The 18,698-nt window shown below is 40.7% G+C and overlaps 2 protein-coding genes across 3 annotated transcripts; both read left to right on the top strand.

Annotated features, from left to right (window-relative positions):
• Nucleotides 1-2,749: 2,749 nt before the first annotated feature.
• LOC134301133 (uncharacterized) lies at nucleotides 2,750-9,894 on the top strand. Of its 2 annotated transcripts, none has more exons than XM_062985707.1 (7): nucleotides 2,750-2,816; nucleotides 4,749-5,114; nucleotides 5,209-5,463; nucleotides 5,558-5,651; nucleotides 6,619-6,673; nucleotides 7,986-8,074; nucleotides 9,039-9,894. In XM_062985707.1, the coding sequence occupies exons 1-7, from the start codon at nucleotides 2,777-2,779 to the stop codon at nucleotides 9,097-9,099; spliced, it is 960 nt and encodes a 319-aa protein (XP_062841777.1). In that variant the 5' UTR covers nucleotides 2,750-2,776; the 3' UTR covers nucleotides 9,100-9,894. The 2 variants fall into 2 exon arrangements, with proteins under 2 accessions (XP_062841777.1, XP_062841776.1); XM_062985706.1 differs by having other exon boundaries at nucleotides 5,543-5,651.
• Nucleotides 9,895-14,121: 4,227 nt separating this feature from the next.
• LOC134300741 (CD276 antigen homolog) lies at nucleotides 14,122-18,285 on the top strand. The gene is made up of 7 exons (XM_062985163.1): nucleotides 14,122-14,308; nucleotides 14,475-14,747; nucleotides 14,821-14,914; nucleotides 16,513-16,567; nucleotides 17,490-17,629; nucleotides 17,958-18,056; nucleotides 18,172-18,285. The coding sequence occupies exons 1-7, from the start codon at nucleotides 14,122-14,124 to the stop codon at nucleotides 18,230-18,232; spliced, it is 909 nt and encodes a 302-aa protein (XP_062841233.1). The 3' UTR covers nucleotides 18,233-18,285.
• Nucleotides 18,286-18,698: the final 413 nt, after the last annotated feature.

The raw sequence follows: 18,698 nt of genomic DNA, 5'->3' as shown, positions 1-18,698 counted from the left end.
ATTATATTTAAGTTTCGATTTCGAGAATAAAGTCGTATTAGTTTTAACTGTTCGAAATTCGGCATACAGGAGTCAGGAGACCAGGTCTTCAAAAGTAGAGTAGTTTATTAACACATACAGATGTGTTAGACCAGCAGCTTGGAAGACCAACAGAATCTAACTACATATTTTGGGTACAATTTATCTACACTAGAAATTAGGGGAGGTATTAAGAAAAAGAGGAGGGGATTAAGGGGAAAATGAGATGGGAATAGAGGGGGGTAATAGAACAAAGATCGGGGAAGTGTGATAAAAGGGTGTTCGTTTTATAGCGGGTAATACAGGATACAACATGAAAAGGGTCAAACTGGAAGTGTCCTTTCAATATACAAAAAGGTGTGAGGAGACAGGATTTAGGAGGTATGTAGTAGACGGGAAAAGGGAGCAGGTGAGGAGTGAATTAGGGTTGGGCGATATTGCCGATTTTCATACCGTCATACCGTCTTCACAAAATACCGCGGTATACGGTATTACCACGTAGGGGGAGGGGGCGTGTCTGTCTGTTAGTGATGGGTTGTTCGCGAACGATCCAATTCTATTGAATGGCTCTTTGAGATGAACTAAAGGAACCAGAGTCGCGTGTTCGAAAAGCTAGGGAGCTCTCTACATATATTTTTATTTTATAATGACTGATTAATTCCGTCTACTGATGCGAAGCGGAGTGGGTGAAATACAGCCGATTAGAACTGCGCAGTTATCACGGGGAGCGAGCGACACACACACACACACACACACACACAGATAAAGAGAGCGCTAGTAGTATTATGACAAATAATTGAGAAAAAACTCGTTTAATGATGTTAAATCTGATCGGTTCATGGCGTGTATGTTTTAAAGCAGAAACAAACACAGGCACAAACACATCTCTGCACAAGAGAGGATTTTTATGAAACTTAATGCAGTGCAACCAGTCTGTCTCTTTCCTGTAGTTTCCTTTTAAAATAAATCTTTTTTCTCATTGAAGTGTTGTTTGAATTATGCCTACATTTAAGGCAAGGTAGCAAAATGTTCATGATCGTTCATCATTGATATTAATATCGGGGCTGTCTTATACTAAGCTAACAGTTAGCATTTTGCCATTCAAACCAATGGGATGGGATAGCACAGTGCGCAAGCATGTCAACTCACAAGCTCGATTTTGCTTGAAGTTCAATAATCATCAATAATCATTTATTTACGTTTGAAAATAATTCCGTTTCTCCGCACCGTCAGCCATGTTTTAAGCCAAGGACACTTCCAATGCTCACTCGTTCTTGAAATGTTAAGATACCGAACTACATCTTATTAAGGCGTCTAAGGTTTCAAACAGCCTCCTTCTCGGGAGCGCGCATAGGATGACATAAAACGCGTCTATGTAGAGCGCGCACTAGTTTTTCAGGTTTTATCACCTCAGTGATCACCTCCACAACCAATCAGTGAGCTCCAACCACCTACCCCTCCCACCCCTCCCTTACTGTGGATGCGCACATGTCCTAAAGTCTCCGTTTTTAAGGTAAACCCGAAGCAGAAATTTGGCGCTTCACATTTTTTTAAAGTACCTTCATCATTTTTAAATACCGCGGTATACCGTCATACCGTCATACCGCCCAACACTAGAGTGAATCTCGCATAATTTAGAGATTAAAGTCGAAATGATTTTGAGAATTATCAATCGTAGGCTTATCGGTTCAGAGAAGCGCGGGTCTCGGTACCTGGATCGGCCTCCAGTACGCGTTACTGTGGTTATCCAGTAACCCACAATTACTTTTGGGTGGTTGTTTGTATTGTACACTTCCATCCTGATGATTTGCTAAACCTGAACTAAACCTGTCAATGCAGTGATATTATTATTATTATTATTATTATTACCAGAATCAACCGGGACCTCCATCCTCTTTGGGATTTTGAATCAGATTAAACAAATCATACATATAACATTTAAATTCTTTATAACATAATATAACCAGTAAAGAACATAAGGAAGTGTGTTCTTCATCATTAAGCCAGTGTGGGGTCGGTCTGTGGTAAAGTCTAACAGTATTATGATTATTAAATGTTTAAATGTATTAAATGATTTCTCAGACATGTAAATGCACCCTTTTGGCCCTAGTGACTGATGTAAAGTCTATTCTGGTGCAAAAAATCATGTTTCCCTAAAAAATTATGTTTAAAATCGAACTTTTTCTTCTAGATGTTTTTCCAAGATACATTTTAGTGTCTATATTTTTCCAGTTACTGTTATGGAGTGGTGATTTACACTTGGTTCTATAAGCCAATAAACATTTATAATGTGGTGAGTATTAGAAAGATTTTTGGGTTTAAACAAATCTGGTAATCTGGTGTTTTGTAATTACTGGCCTCACAGGACAAATATCTGCAAACTGAAATGAAAGTATGAGAAGAATGAAAGAAATGAGAAATGAGAGCGGCGTCTGTATCTCAGTCTGAAATGTGGAATTGTTTCTTGGTCACTTTGACAAATAGAATAAAAACAAAAACTATTTTGTTCCTCTCCTGTGGAATGTGGTGGTGTTAAGAGTGAACGTTTTATAGTAACCCATTCTGGTGCCCCCCCCCCCCCCCCCCCCCTTCCCCACATCAGACCATTTTTACACACTCATGCATTTTTGATGTGGACACTTCTTCTTTTGACCCTGAATATCAGGAAGAACTTTTACTTCTCGTTTATTATAATTACATCAGTGAGGCAAATTACAGACACACAGAACCAGCACCTGAAGCTTCATCTGGAGACGAGATGATGATTCTGCTGCTGATGAGCATTCTGCCCATAGACGGTATCAAATATTCTATTATTTTTACTTATTAAACAAAAAAGTGCATTTTATTGTGGAGTTTTAATAGTGGATTTTAATATTTAATGCCACTGTAGTGTGGTGTGTGGTAAATTATTGGAACACACACTTTTATATTGGTCCAAAATAATAATACAGAAAAAGGTGTTTAAGTTCCTAAAAATCACTTGGGTCAAAAATATACATACCGCCACTTACATTATTAATTTGGTGGTGTAGAAACGCTCATTTAACTTTGTGACGCTGCCTTATTTCCTTATTTCTTAATCCGTTAATCAGTTTTCAAGATAATCTGTCCAAACTACTTCTTTGTAAGTGCATTGTATGCGGAACAGTGGTCTCTTTGCCAAGGAAAAAACATTAAAGAGAAATTTGTCTGTCATGAACGAGAAGCCAGTGATACACAGGTTATACTGCACACAGTCAAGTGAGCTTTACTTTAGCATGGGATTAAAGGTATTTTCTTTTGCTTTTTTGGCCATGTGATCAGCAACTCGATTCATCAGTTGAGTCTGAAGACGCCACGTTTTTGAAGCCAGGGTCCATGTTCATGTAAAGCGAAGAGACCACTGTTCCACGTACATCGTTACTCATAAAATCCCACGAGCCACTTACTGAGACCTGTACAGAGCTCCATAGACTTTCTCACTGTAATGCTTGTGGCTCAGTCTATTGGGTTTAGTACATCTATTCCTGTTTGTATGGGCACAGAGACATTACCAGCTGTAGTCAGTTATAATCTACAAGTGTATGTAAACTTATGACTTTAATTTATTGGTCGTATGTATATTTAATAATTAATAATTGATGCTTATTAATATATGTGTAAACGCAGACCATATATCACCTTTTATATTGGTGTGTGGTTACTGGATTATGCCAGTGAGTTTCACTGACCGGATGAAGAAGAAACTGGAAATGCCGAGCTGCTTAATTCCTTCGTTTTTGTTTTTCATCTTTACTAAACTGGTTTATTTTAATTCCATAATACCGCTGTTCTGTGTCATACATATATAACACCAGTGCTGGCATGATTTCAGGGGGGTCCTGAGATCAGAAAGTGTCCACTTATAAAAGACTAACACGATGTGTGTTCCTAATAAAGAGGCCAGGAGGTTAACAAGGATTTAAAAATCCTAACAACACTGCTGCACCTGCTACACTCAGGTCAGAACGGCACACACTACTACAATGTCAGCGAAGAGCCGAGAACGCTCCACCACTCAAATAATAAGATAGATAATAAAGTAAATAATAAAATCTAGTTCTTGTGGCTCTGTTTGGTCTCTGTGCGTTTATTTTTAGTGTGCACGTGCATGTGCTGCACTACGTGGCCAAAAATATTCGGACGCCTGACCGTGAGCTTGCCGGACGTCCTGTTTTAAAAACAAACTGTATTAAAATAGACTGACCTCTGTGTGATATTTTCAGCTAGAACAGCAGCACCTCTTCTGAGAAGCTTTCTGTGGACAGTGGTAGCCTAGTGGGTAAGGCTTTAGGCTGTCAATCAAAAGGTTGTGGGTTCAAATCCTGTTGGACCCTTGAGCAAGGCCCTTTACCCTCTCGACTCCAGGGGAAAAAAGAATTTAATTGGACTGTACACGTATCTGTATATATGACAAATGAAGGCTGAAGTTCTTTATTTCTCTTAAGACTTTAAAGTACAGTATGTCTGTGGGAATTTGTGCCCATTCAGTTGTAAGACGACAGCATTCGTGTGGCTGGGAACTGATGTCAGTCAAGATTGTGATTAAGATTAATTTAATCCTTCTGCATATGTGGTGTTTTGACAGATAAGTTAAAAGAACGAGTAAAAATCTGAATATAAGCAGCTGGATGTTCAGGCCACTAATTATTAGGGAAGTAAAGAACAATAACTTCATCAATCTCTTCTAACCTTTATTTATCTCGCAGGTTATTCAACAAACAAGGATGGATGGAGTGTGTTTTATCCTGAGAGAAATATCTGTGCTGTGAGAGGGTTCAGTGCCACCCTTCCCTGTAATTATTCCTACCCACAGAGCGGGTATAAGGTGGTACAAAAGCTCTGGTGCTCAATGGACTCGAACTCCAAATGGTGTGTGAAACCACCGTATGTTTATGACAGTACATTAAACGTCACTTCAGACTTTGTGTACGGTGGAGACGACAAATCAAACTGTACTCTGTTCATCCAGAATGTAAAATTTTATTATTCTGGTGAGTACAGATTCAGATTTATAACTGATGTTACTGGAGGTAAATGGACAGGAGATCCTGGAGTGACTCTTACAGTCTCAGGTAAATAATTGTGGTAATTTATGTGTTTTCTTATTATTTATAAAAATCCGCTCTTAGTCCTGATTCACTGGTGTGACTCTTTGTTCTCTGTAAGATTTAAAGGTGGAACTAATCAGGCTCAGTGGAAACGGGACCCTTAAACCAGGGGACTCCTTAAATCTGACATGTCACGTGTACTGCACACACAGTTCCTCACAGACTGTTTGGTCCAAGAACAACCAGAACCTGGACAGATCAGGACCCGTTCTTCACTTTCCCAGTCTAACTGCAGAAGATTCTGGGAATTATACCTGCACGTGGAACAGCAGCGTGAGCTCGGGATCTGATACGATCAGCATTTATGTCGAGGGTGGGTCCATCAGCTCAGGTAAATTCTAAATGTTGGTTTGTGTGAACGACGGATGTTGATCACCGTGTTTATTTGGTAGATTCTACCATTGCAGGTTTGAAAACTTCCATCTTCATCATTATGTTGGTGGTCAGTGGAGTGATTTTGATTGGACTGGTCATGGCGGCCATCATTTACAACTTACAGAGGTAAGATTTATTATTATATTCATTCTAAACTGGTAGAGAGGTACACGATATGGACACACCTTATAATTACTGTGTTGGACACCTTGTTCCACCACCACCCTCTTTTTTAAGGCTATGACAGCCTTTACTCATTTTGTAGAGGACTGTGATTGTAGGAAATTATGCCTAGTCAAAACACCTGAGAGGTCAGACGCCCATGTTGAACAAGAAGGCCTCACTCGCCTTGCAATCGACATCCCAAATCACCCCCATGGTTTCTGGGTTCTTGTATAGTGCACAGACGGACACACAGTCATACTAAAGGAAATGAAACCAGAATTTCCCAAACTATTACCACATATTTGGAGGCATGTGATTTATTTTCTATTACTGATTCTATATGTCTGATAGGAACGGGTGTGAGCTCAGTAATCAGGATGGGTGTCTTAATACTTTTGTCCATATAGTGTATGTGTGTGTAGTTAAACGGACGGAAAGGTAGTGATTAGTATTAAATAAACAAGGGTCGTTCATGCTTTTTTCAACAAGCAGCACCAGGATACATTCTGCACATTGTCATTAGAGAGTGCTGTTGGGTGTTAGACTGGCCTGCCTGCAGTCCGTCCCTGTCATCTGTAAAAAATGTGTGGTGTGCTATGAATAAACAATGAAAATGGTATAGTCACACAGCTGAAGACACTGAAGGAAATGGAATAAGATTTTTGTAGAATCCAAGGTTCCCTTTGCTTCATAGATTTTCTGCTCTATTTAACTCTACACGTGGGAGCAGAAAATCTACCAACACTTCCACACCACTGTGAATATTTTAGTCAAAAGCCAATCCACCATCATCATGGACTGTTAAAAAAAACTGTCAACAAGAACTCTTCAATTGTTCATACAGATCAGATACAGTATATACAGTAGATCATAGATATATTTGTATGTTTGTACTGTACACTTCACCGTGTCCTTGTTCCTCCATTAGAAGGAAGATCAAAACTCCAGAAGAAAACAAAGGACAAAGTGGAGAGAAAACTCAGGTACGACATTCAATTAAATGCGCTAACTATTTAGCAAAGGAATCCGTCTGAGTTTCCATTTGTGAGCTGTGAAGATTCGTGTGGGCAGGAGGAAAGTAAAGAGCCGATCCGGACCTGTGATTTGTTAGATTCTGATTTTGTCTGGGTTATAAAATTCTTACCTTAAAATACCAGAGGACAGAGACGGCTGTGGCGTTTGGTAAGGCAAACAGAAGAGCTGCCAGGGCTTAAATTGCTCATAATGCTGATAATTGGGGTGGGAGGTGGTGCTGCACAATGGATCAAACCCTTGTGAGTTTGTTTGTTTGTGGAACGGTAGTTTAACTTCACACAGGGTTCATCAGTTCACAAGGCTATATCGAACACAGTCATGGACAATTTTGTATCTCTCAAGTTTTTCAACTGTGGGAGGAAACCGGAGCTCCCGGAGGAAACCCACGCAGACACGGGGACAACATGCAAACTCCACACAGAAAGGACCCGGACCGCCCCACCTGGGGATCGAACCCAGGACCTTCTTGCTGTGAGGCGACAGTGCTACCGACTTAGCCACCGTCCATGCCATCTCCTATCCCCAGAGAGTGCCTACAATGGGTATCTAAGCAAACCCACCAGCCAGACCATTTAAATTACACCAGCCAATACACCTTCTGCACATTTCTGTGAGTTAAAAGGAAACCAAAGTATTCAAAAGAAACCCAAGAAAATCATGCAGAACTACTGACAGGAAGTTAGCATGGGTGAGGATCAAACCCTGGTCATGTGTTGCTCGGCTCCACTGTGCTGCCCGGCTTAAGTGGCGCAGCGGTAAAAACACACACTAGCACACTGGAGCTGGGCTCGTGAATCGCGACCACATGAACAACGATTGGCCTGTTGTTCAGATAGGGGTGAGGTAGTAGTAAGTAACTGATGCAGCTACGACCTGATTGATGCAGCTACGAACTGATTGATGCAGCCTGCACAGGGGTGGGGAAGGAGTGAGTTGATCAGGGTGTGTCTCTCCGTACACAGTGCCGATCCGCATTAGCACTCGCCTAGTGCATGTAAAAAAATGCCTACGGCTGCTGCCCACGTGTCGGTTAGCTTTGTTCTCCTCAATCAGAGCGGGGATCAGCATCGGTGGAGAGGAAGCGTGACGCAATCGGGCAATTGGACACTCTAAAAAGTGGGGATGAAAAGGGAAAAAATGCATAAACAAAAATATATATATAAAAAAATACAAACATCATTCCGCTGTAATGGCTGAGCCGTTCGGACGCTGCACGTGTGGATGCTGCACGGCTGATGGTGTTGGCGTTTCTTCTTACAGACACATTTGGATCAGGATCAAGATCAGGTTCCTCAGCCGGAAGTGACGTACGCGACTCTGTCCATCAAAACCAACAAACCACCTGAAAAGTAAGAGCACACCCCATATACTCATGGATACACCCAGCACTTTATTAGGTACGCCTAGCTTGTGCTACACTCATGGAACATTTTGTAAGCCACACATTCCGTCCAGATGAACTCTGAGGGTATCATCTTATGGGATCCCCACTGACCATATTATTTGCTTGGTGGACTATTTTAAGGGAAGTGTAACACTCATGTGGTGGTAATAACACGGGGGTGTGACTGCTTAGATTTCTTGTAGGTTCTTAAACGTTTCAGCTCTCATCCATAAGATTCCTTAGTTCTGAAAGCCTGAGATCCACAGAGACTTACAGTTATGATTGAGTACAGTTTAAGCAATTGAGGATTAAAGACCTTGCTCAGGGGCCCAACAGAGGGGTAAACTAGGCCAGTATCTTAACCACTGAGCTACCCCTGCCCATTTATTGGGGTTGTCACCTTGGAGGTGGTCCTGAGAGAGGATCTGAGAGAGAGCTGCTATCCTGTGAGAAGGTGTAAACAGGGTTTAAAGTGCCTAAGAAAAGATTCAAGATTGTTCAGGAATAAAATATAAGAGTTGCTGGGATTTCTAAACATTGGAGTATCCCAACAACACTGCTGCACCTGCTACACTCATAGCAGGACGGCACGCCATTGCATTTTTGCAGTGCTGAGGATGCTCCACGGCCCAAACATAATCTGGTCCACATTGGTTCCTTTTGATTGATAAATGGGGTCCAGAGCAACAGGTGGGCTACAGTCAGTAATTGTATACACACAAAGTGCATCTATATGGTGGGTGTAGCTCAAAAAATGGTGAATGAATGTACAAACAAGGTAGGCGAACTGAATAAAGTGCTTTATTACTTGTTGCAATTCAGTTTTGATACTGGAACTGAAACGCTCACAAGTTGCTGATGAATGTTTGACTATATTATTAATGATCAGCAGTTTTTGGTTTATTGAGGGTTTGTGTTGGTGATTACAGGAACGTTCAGGATGATCAGCAGGATGATTCTGTGATCTACAGCGACATTAAGCTCCACTGATCCAGAATTCCAGCTCAGATACACACAGTGTGGAACTGTTCACTCATCCACCGTTCTGACTCTGCTGAAGTACCTGCGTTTGGGTACTCGGTGGTGTGATAAAGTAATCGCCCCCGTGTCTGTTATTGCTTATTTGTCACACTGAATGATATCGGATCAATAAACAAAACCTGATGTCACACTGAGAGAACCTGAGTAAAAATACACTCTCACACCTGTATCACTCTCACATTAATATCACGCTGCACCATCTTCAGCAGACACCAAACGCTTTCCAGCTCTAATGGAACCTGCCCAGCCGCGACCCTGACCAGGAAAAAGCTGTTGATGTAAATGAATGAAAGCCGAGCTACTGGAGGGTGGTCCGGACCCACACTCTCATACAGGATTAGGACTGGACCGTGCTTGCAGGGACTCTTGAAAGTCTTGCAGTGAATACAGTAAATCCGAGTCATCAACAATGTCCAGAAGTGCCAGAGACTTTTAGGAAATAAGCTGAGCTGAAACGCACCGTGTGTGAAATGCACGACTCGACCTTTCAGGTTATCATTACCACGTCTTATTTCTGATTCGTTCCGTTGTTCACTGTCCGCTCCGGTTCCCCGTCGACACTGATTCGTTGTGTGTTTACAGCTCTGCACTGTGTTCGTTTACATTCGTTCTGTATCCATTACTAGTTTGTTTTCCTTGTTCTTATTTCCATCTCCTGTTCCTGTGTTGTAGTTAAGAGCAGTGGTAGCTCAGTGATTAAGGTACTGCACTAGTGGTCTGTGTCGGGTCTATTAAATACCATAAATAGGACTGATTCTAATGTTATGCAAAGTTATTATTATGCACATCACTAATATACACCAATCAGCCATAACATTAAAACCACCTCCTTGTTTCTACACTCACTGTCCATTTTATCAGCTCCACTTACCATATAGAAGCACTTTGTAGTTCTACAATTACTGACTGTAGTCAATCTGTTTCTCTACATGCTTTGTTAGCTCCTTTCATGCTGTTCTTCAGTGGTCAGGACCCCCACAGAGCAGGTATTATTTAGATGGTGGATGATTCTCAGCACTGCAGTGACACTGATGTGGTGTGTTAGTGTGTGTTGTGCTGGTATGAGTAAATCAGACACAGCAGCGCTGCTGGAGTTTTTAAACACCTCACTGTCACTGCTGGACTGAGAATCGTCCACCAACCAAAAACATTCAGCCAACAGCACCCCGTGGGCAGCGTCCTGTGACCACTGATGAAGGTCTAGAAGATGAGCGACTCAAACAGCAGCAATAGATGAGCGATCGTCTCTGACTTTACATCTACAAGGTGGACCGACTAGGTAGGAGTGTCTAATAGAGTGGACAGTGAGTGGACACGGTGTTTAAAAACTCCAGCAGCGCTGCTGTGTCTGATCCACTCATACCAGCACAACACACACTAACACAGCACCACCATGTCAGTGTCACTGCAGTGCTGAGAATGATCCACCACCTGAATAATACCTGCTCTGTGGTGGTCCTGTGGGGGTCCTGACCATTGAAGAACAGGGTGAAAGCAGGTTAAAAACGTATGTAGAGAAACAGATGGACTACAGTCAGTAATTGTAGAACTACAAAGTGCTTCTATATGGTAAGTGGAGCTGATAAAATGGACAGTGAGTGTAGAAACAGGGAGGTGCTTTTAATGTTATGGCTGATCGGTGTATATTGTGATTACCATGTCCGCCTCTGAACTTTGAGCCATAATTTCCAGATTTGACACTATGAGAATGTCTTATTATTTATATTATATTATTTGACCCACAGGATGCAACAACATCAGTTCCAGTCTCATGACATGGTGACCTTTACATGTATGTTTGTCTGCATGTGTTACAACAGCATGGCTGCGTAATCAGAAAGTGCAATTAAGTGCAAGACAAGAAAGCGTGGTGGTAGTGTGGTGCAACGGAAGACTGAAGAGAAAAGGTGTGAAAATAAATTCTGCTTCAAACACGGACGTGTGTCTACAGTCCACAAATGATTATTATTTATTTATTAGGATTATAACGTCGTGTTTTACACAATTGGGTTAATCTCATGACAGGAACAGTAGTTACTGCTTACACAAGATTCATCAGTCTTGTATCTCTAATGAACATTATCTGCATGTTTTTGGACTGTGGGAGGAAACCCACACAGAAAAGACCCGACTGCTTCACCTGGGAATCAAACCCAGGACCTTCTTGCTGTGAGGCGACAGTGCTACCCACCGAGCCAACGTGTTTTTAATGTGGAGCAAAAATAATGTGCACTTTTTCCAAACTTGTTTAAAACTTTGATACTCACGAACAATCAAGGATACACTATACTGCCAAAAGTATGTAGACACCTGACCTTTCCAAACCCATTGCCATTAATATAGACTCGACCTCAAACCCCCTGTGCCCTGCGTATTGTCGTGTTGGCATCAAATTTGCATCAGTTTACCAAGCCATATTTGAGGGATATTTCACAAGTCACTGGTCGTTTGTAGACTTCTCCTTTTACGATTTGGTCTTTGAGAAAATGCTTTCGTCAGCTGAGTGTAAATACATACAGAAAACTGACCACATCTAGCATCATGTCTAGCACTTCCTAAGAAACACACCAAGATGCTGCAGCTGATCGTCTCTCTGCTCGCTCTGTCTGGTATGCATTATTATTATTTTTTTTTTATATAAGCAACTTTTGCCTGCAACACACTCAGAAACGTTGGGACGGGGTGAATGTATATTTAAGTTACATAGTTTTGGAACATAAGCAGGTAAAATGTAAATAATTTTTGTATCTGCAAAGACCTGCAATGGTGATTTAGGTTTCAGTATAAACCGAAAAGGAGAGGAAAAAGAGCATTACTGTCCAGCTTTACCTTATTTTTAAACTATGAGCACAAAATAAATGTTCTTGTAATGTTCATATTCATGTGTTCAATAAATATAATATGTTCAGTAATAATAAAATAATGTAGTTATATGTCACAGTTGCTCTTAAATCTTAAACAGTTGAGATGATCTTGGTAAAAGAGATTGTGAGGATGCTGTACGACTTAATGTTCCACGTTTAGCCTCTTCTGTTAGAATAATATAAATCTAAATGTAATATGATTGAATATAAAAGAACGCTCATAACAGATACTGTTAGTAATGATTACACCACATGCACTACACCACATGCACTACACACACACACACTTTTCTGTGTTCTGTTTCTGGACGATTGTACGACTGGGCATAAAACGAGGTTCATAAAGATTTTTTTGACAAACTTGTCATTGGTTTCAGATTTTAATTAAAAGAAAAATAAGAGAAATTCTGTTTTATTTATCAATAACTGGAGACTGAAGTCTTTCATCACCGTGAGGGAATTTTGGTCCATTGTTACCTGCAGTGCTGCATTCATTCAACCTCACTGCAGGACTTTTCCAATTAAGATTCTAAATTAATTTAAGTGATTTAACAGAGCTTTAGTAATCAAGTCTGGGTTAGTCTAATCTATTAGTCAAATATAATTTAGATTTGGTTAACTGGATATCTTGAGGAGGGCATTTACTTTTTCCACATGGACTGTTAGTGTTAGATAAACTGTTTTAATTTAAATAATAAAATAATCATTTAACAGCTTTATTCTCTGTTTATCTTTGTCTTTTATTAAATTGTGTTTAATAGTTTGAAACAGTTAAGTGTCATGTAAACATAAAGGAAATCAAAAAGAGTCAAATACACTGATCAATTTCTCTACAGCCCTTTCATGCTGTTCTTCAATGGTCAGGACCCCCACAGAGTAGGTATTATTTAGGTGGTGGATGATTCTCAGCACTGCAGTGACACTGACATGGTGGTGGTGTGTTAGTGCGTGTTGTGCTGGTATGAGTGGATCAGACACAGCAGCACTGCTGGAGGTTTTAAATAAATTTTAATAGTGTCCACTCACTGTCCACTCTATTAGACACTCCTACCTAGTCGGTCCACCTTGTAGATGTAAAGTCAGAGACGATCGCTCATCTATTGCTGCTGTTTGAGTCGCTCATCTTCTAGACCTTCATCAGTGGTCACGGGACGCTGCCCACGGGGCGCTGTTGGCTGGATGTTTTTGGTTGGTGGACTATTCTCAGTCCAGCAGTGACAGTGAGGTGTTTAAAAACTCCAGCAGCACTGCTGTGTCTGATCCACTCATACCAGCACAACACACACTAACACACCACCACCATGTCAGTGTCCCTGCAGTGCTGAGAATCATCCACCACCTAAATAATACCTGCTCTGTGGTGGTCCTGACCATTGAAGAACAGGGTGAAAGGGGGTAACAAAGCATGCAGAGAAACAGATGGACTACAGTCAGTAATTGTAGAACTACAAAGTGCTTCTATATGGTAAGTGGAGCTGATAAAATGGACAGTGAGTGTAGAAACAAGGAGGTGGTTTTAATGTTATGGTTGATCAGTGTATGTTATATGGCACTACATTTTGGAGTAAAAATAACAACACATGTACTGTATGTAACACATGTAAATCTATTAGCTATAAATCCATCATTAATCGCAGTATAAAACTGATCACATTACAAACTTTTATAGCATATTTATAAAATGTTTAATAAATGTGAAGTAAAATTTACAAATAAAACAACGTTGGTAGGCAAGAATAAAATAAGTGTGGTGCTGGAATACATACAGATTATTCTGAGCTGGATGAAGATCAGACCACGTGTTCTGAGTTTAACACTGATGAAGATGAAGTGTGTTCATGTACAGAAATAAACCTGCATTAATAAAGTAAAACACAACTGAGTTTATAGATTTTATCTTTATTATATTTGATCTGTGTATTTTACAGGAGTTCTAACAGACAGCAGTAACTGGGCGGTGTTTTATCCTGAGAGAAATATCTGTGCTGTGAGAGGGTTCAGTGCCACCCTTCCCTGTAATTATTCCTACCCACAGAGCAGGTATAAGGTGGTACAAATACTCTGGTGCTTAATGGACCCAAATCCTAAAAAATGTTATGAATCACTGATGGTTTATAACAGCTCATCAAAAAACACTTCAGACTTTGTGTACGTTGGAGACGACAAATCAAACTGTACTCTGTTCATCCAGAATGTAAAATTTAATTATTCTGGATTGTACAAATTCAGATTTATAACTAATGATGATGAAGGTAAATGGACAGGAGATCCTGGAGTAAATCTTACAGTCTCAGGTACATTTAATAATTATTTATATATAATTTACTCTCCTCATTTATTTTCATTCTCTCTCTATCAGACTTTACGTGACGTGGTTGTGAGTTTTAGACCAGACTGTCCTATAATTAATAATCTGCTCTTAGTCCTGATTCACTGGTGTGACTCTTTGTTCTCTGTAAGATTTAAAGGTGGAACTAATCAGGCTCAGTGGAAACGGGACCCTTAAACCAGGGGACTCCTTAAATCTGACATGTCACGTGAACTGCACACACAGTTCCTCACAGATTGTTTGGTCCAAGAACAACCAGAACCTGGACAGATCAGGACCCGTTCTTCAGTTTCCCAATCTAACCGTGGAGGATTCTGGGAGTTATACCTGCACGTGGAGCAGCAGCGTGGGCCTGGTATCTGATACGATCAGCATTCAGGTTGAGGGTCGGCCCATCAGCTCAGGTACATTTTATTCATGAAAATAATTAGACAAAAATTATGTTGATTTAAAATGTTAATGTTTGTTTCTTTATAGGAACACCTCTCCAGTGGTTAACCTGGATTATTTTGGGGGTCACTGGAGGGATTCTGATTGTTGTAGTCGTGGTAGCTGTACATTACAATCGGAGGTGAGAATCAGAACATTTTTACACGATCCCAGTCTGTCGTGATCATTAAAGTTACTGCCATGCATGGGGGGCAGGTGTCAGGAAGGAGGGTGTCCATAAACCCTGTGTGGAGAACAAAGAGGCAGACACTTAACGTGTGCTTAACTTGGCTGCAGGGTTCATTCTCTTTTACAAAAATATGAAACATTTTTCACCGACTGCAGATATAACTCAAATAATAAATCTGTTTGCATCATGTTTCAATATACCATTGTCTTTGCAAACAACAATACACCAGTGTATATAATTACATGGATGTTCTTCATCTAGCTATTAATATCTCACTTACTGATCCATATAAAACCCTAACAAACTCATCAGTTCTTATGTTGTCACTTGCATCACTCAGAAACAAAAAAACATATTTTAAAAACATAAAGACAGCTTTTTCTCTGTCACATTGCTTACTACTCAGCAACGACCAACTATTTCCATTCCGTTTACTTTCTATTTTCTTCACACCAACATTACTAGCAGTTGCAAATAATGCAGCACTTTATTATTATCTATTATATCATTTTGAGGAATATTAACCCACCTGTGTGGAGAACAAAGAGGCAGACACTTAACGTGTGCTTAACTTGGCTGCAGGGTTCATTCTGCCGCCAATTGCCTCCTTTGTGCAGTATACTCCTCCTGAGCGCTAAGCGCCATCTATTGGCTGCACTATGCACTACACCAACAACTGTCCTGTTGTGATTATTATCTTTTAACATGTGGGAGTGGGAATTGGCATGAACAGACAACCGAATAAAAGCATCTCCAAAACAGCCAGTCAGTGGTGAGTACCCACTGACAGTGGTCCGAGCAGGGACAAGCCATAAACTGCGGACAGAAGACATGAAGTCTGTGGCATCCGGTACAAACCAACCAAAGAATGTCTCAAACCTCTCTGTGTGGAGCTGCCAGTGCCCATGCCAACTAACGTCCACCATCAAAAGCACCTATGATGGACACAGAGGCATCAGAACCTGACATCAAAACAAAGAAAGAAGGTCAATTGTTCGTCAAGATCACATGGATGGCCGGGCACATACAGAAGGGATCGTTTTCTAAAGGACAAGATGGAACCAGGATGCAACGTACATAAGATGAAGGATCTGCTGGTACCAGATACTACAGGACTTCTCTAAATTTCCAGTGGAGTCCAGGTCTTAGTGGGTCAGAGCTACTGTGACAGCATATCAGCCGAGTGCTCCTCTAGGTTCTAACAATAATATTACTATTAGAGAACTGTGGTAAAAACTAAATAATGTAGGTTATACAAATATTGGGCTGAAAGTTGATAGTAAAGCAGGGGGCCCAAATTATAAACCTTTAATGTGTCCAATGGTTCTCGACTTAAAGCTTTTCCTAACCCCAACACACTGATCTAAATCAGACAGGCTTTATAAACAGCTGGATCAGATGCAGAATTAATAACTTAATACTGACTGTACACAGGAATGAAAAGCAAAACTAGGTTAACTCTATTTAATGGAGCTGTAGGGGGTCGTGTTGTAGATTCTAGAAGTTCCTCCTGAACTGAACTGCTCACCGTGTTCTTCTGCTTCCATCAGGAGGAGGAAAAAAGCTTCAGAAGAAAAGAGTGGACCGAGTGAGGAGAAAACACAGGTACGAGGTCACATAAGACACCACAGTCAGTATCAGGTTCGTTCAGAGGGGCGCTGTGGGTGTCTGAGCCCCATTCAGACCCGAATTCTGAGGGAACATCAATTATTTGTGCTCTGTTACAATAAAAAATGATAAATCACGATTTCAAAAATACCTTTATGTCTTTGACTGAAACCTACTTTGATATTAGTTATTAAATTAAGTTTTAATGATTGAACTCTTACTTTGCTGGCACGGTGGTACTGGGTGCTACTCAGCATCAGGATCCTGGGAACCTTGTCTTGATCGTTAGCCCTTGTAAATTTCTGTGGGGAGTTTGGTATGTTCTCAGGTCCGTTTTCAGGTTTTCATTGGGTACTGTGGTTAATATGCAGAAGGTAGATTGGCTTCAGTGAAATTATTTGAATGTGTGTGTGTGTGTGTGTGTGTGTGTGTGTGTGTGTGAGTGTGATTGTGTGTTTCCCTCTGGTGGATCGACCCGACCTAACGTTTGTGAAAATGAATGAATGAAGAAATAGTGGGTCAGGGAAAACAACTTGAGAAATACTGTACAGTACACTGTATGGCCAAAAGTATGTGGACACCTGACCATGAGCTTAGTTTTCCAAAAAAAACATGAATAAAAAGCTGCACCTCTCTGTGGATGCAACAACCTCAACATCAAATGGTAATAATGTTCAGAATAATATTATAATTCCAGTTGATGATAATTCCTAGTGATTAACTACAGCTGATGACTCCTCTGTGCCCATATAAACAAAGCTACCACCTACCTGCCCCCGGTACACGACTCTGCTCGGCCCTGTTCAGCGTTGTGCAGTTTGATGTTCCCTCACGCTCGACGTCCCGCACCAGAACATCATCACTGATCTGTGAGAGCAGTTTTACCTGCTGCTGATTGTTTCTGGTCTTTTATTTACAGGGTGAAGGAAAGACACACGGGGCGCATCCAAAACGAGACCCTCAACCTGACCAGCCTGACCAGCCTGATGAGGAAGTGATAAACCAGAATGAAGTGACGTACGCAAGTGTGCACATCAAAAACAAGAAAGCAAACAAGAAGTAAGAACTGATCCCATCAAGAGTCCCATATTACTCATCCTCAAACAGTTTAGAATTAATTCCATCAATTTAAATCATTAAACAGTGCAGAACACACCAGCAAATCAGAAAACCACTAATCAGATCACAGGGCCTGGATCATACCAGGACAGAACTTACATCCCAGCATTACCAGTATTAACCAGGAGATAAATGATCTATCAGAAATCAGACTCACCTGCTGTTAAAAACATCCAGGCGTGACGGTTCCTCTGTTAGTCCTTGTGTGGTATGTTCTAGAAGTTCTTCCTGTACTGAACTGCTCACCGTGTTCTTCTGCTTCCATCAGGAGGAAGAAAAAAGAAGAAAAGAGAGATGAAGAGGTGAACGAGGACGGAGTGATGTACGCATCTGTGTGTGTCCAAAAAAAGAAAACAACAAACCAGGGGTAAAAACTTCAACTCTATATAATCTAATGATGTGTGTGTGTGTGTGTGTGTGATATGCAGTGATAAACTATATAATGAAAGATAATATGGTATTATTTGTGTTGGTGATTACAGGAACGTTCAGGATGATCAGCAGGATGATTCTGTGATCTACAGTGATGTTAAGCTTCACTGATCCACTATTCCAGCTCAGATACACACAGTGTGGAACTGTTCACTCATTCATCGTTCTGACACCTCAGAGTGTTTCACTGTGTGGAACAATTTATGTTCTAAAATCGTTAATAAAATATAAAGTGGTGCAGTTGAGGTCAAACACGCACAAGGATGTATTGTATGTAGTAATGTAGTAATGAGAAGATTTACATTTCTGTTTATATACAAAACTGTTGATTTTCTGTGACTGAATGATTGGAACTCCAACTTCTGGAGACTGAACGTGTGAGAACTGGTGTTGAAATGATTAGTTCAGGCTTTAAAATGAAAAAGTAAAACTAAAGTATCGACCCCATCGCACTAGTATCAATCCGATACCAATACCAACGTTGGTATTGATAATATCAATATTCTGATAGTTTGATCCGCCCACCATTACCTGTCTGCTGGAACTGGGAGGAATTCTGAGGTGTGTCTGTGTTTGA

This window comes from Trichomycterus rosablanca, chromosome 23, assembly GCF_030014385.1.
Source record: "Trichomycterus rosablanca isolate fTriRos1 chromosome 23, fTriRos1.hap1, whole genome shotgun sequence".
Lineage (NCBI taxonomy): Eukaryota > Metazoa > Chordata > Actinopteri > Siluriformes > Trichomycteridae > Trichomycterus > Trichomycterus rosablanca.
This window is presented reverse-complemented; position numbering and strand designations above follow the sequence as displayed.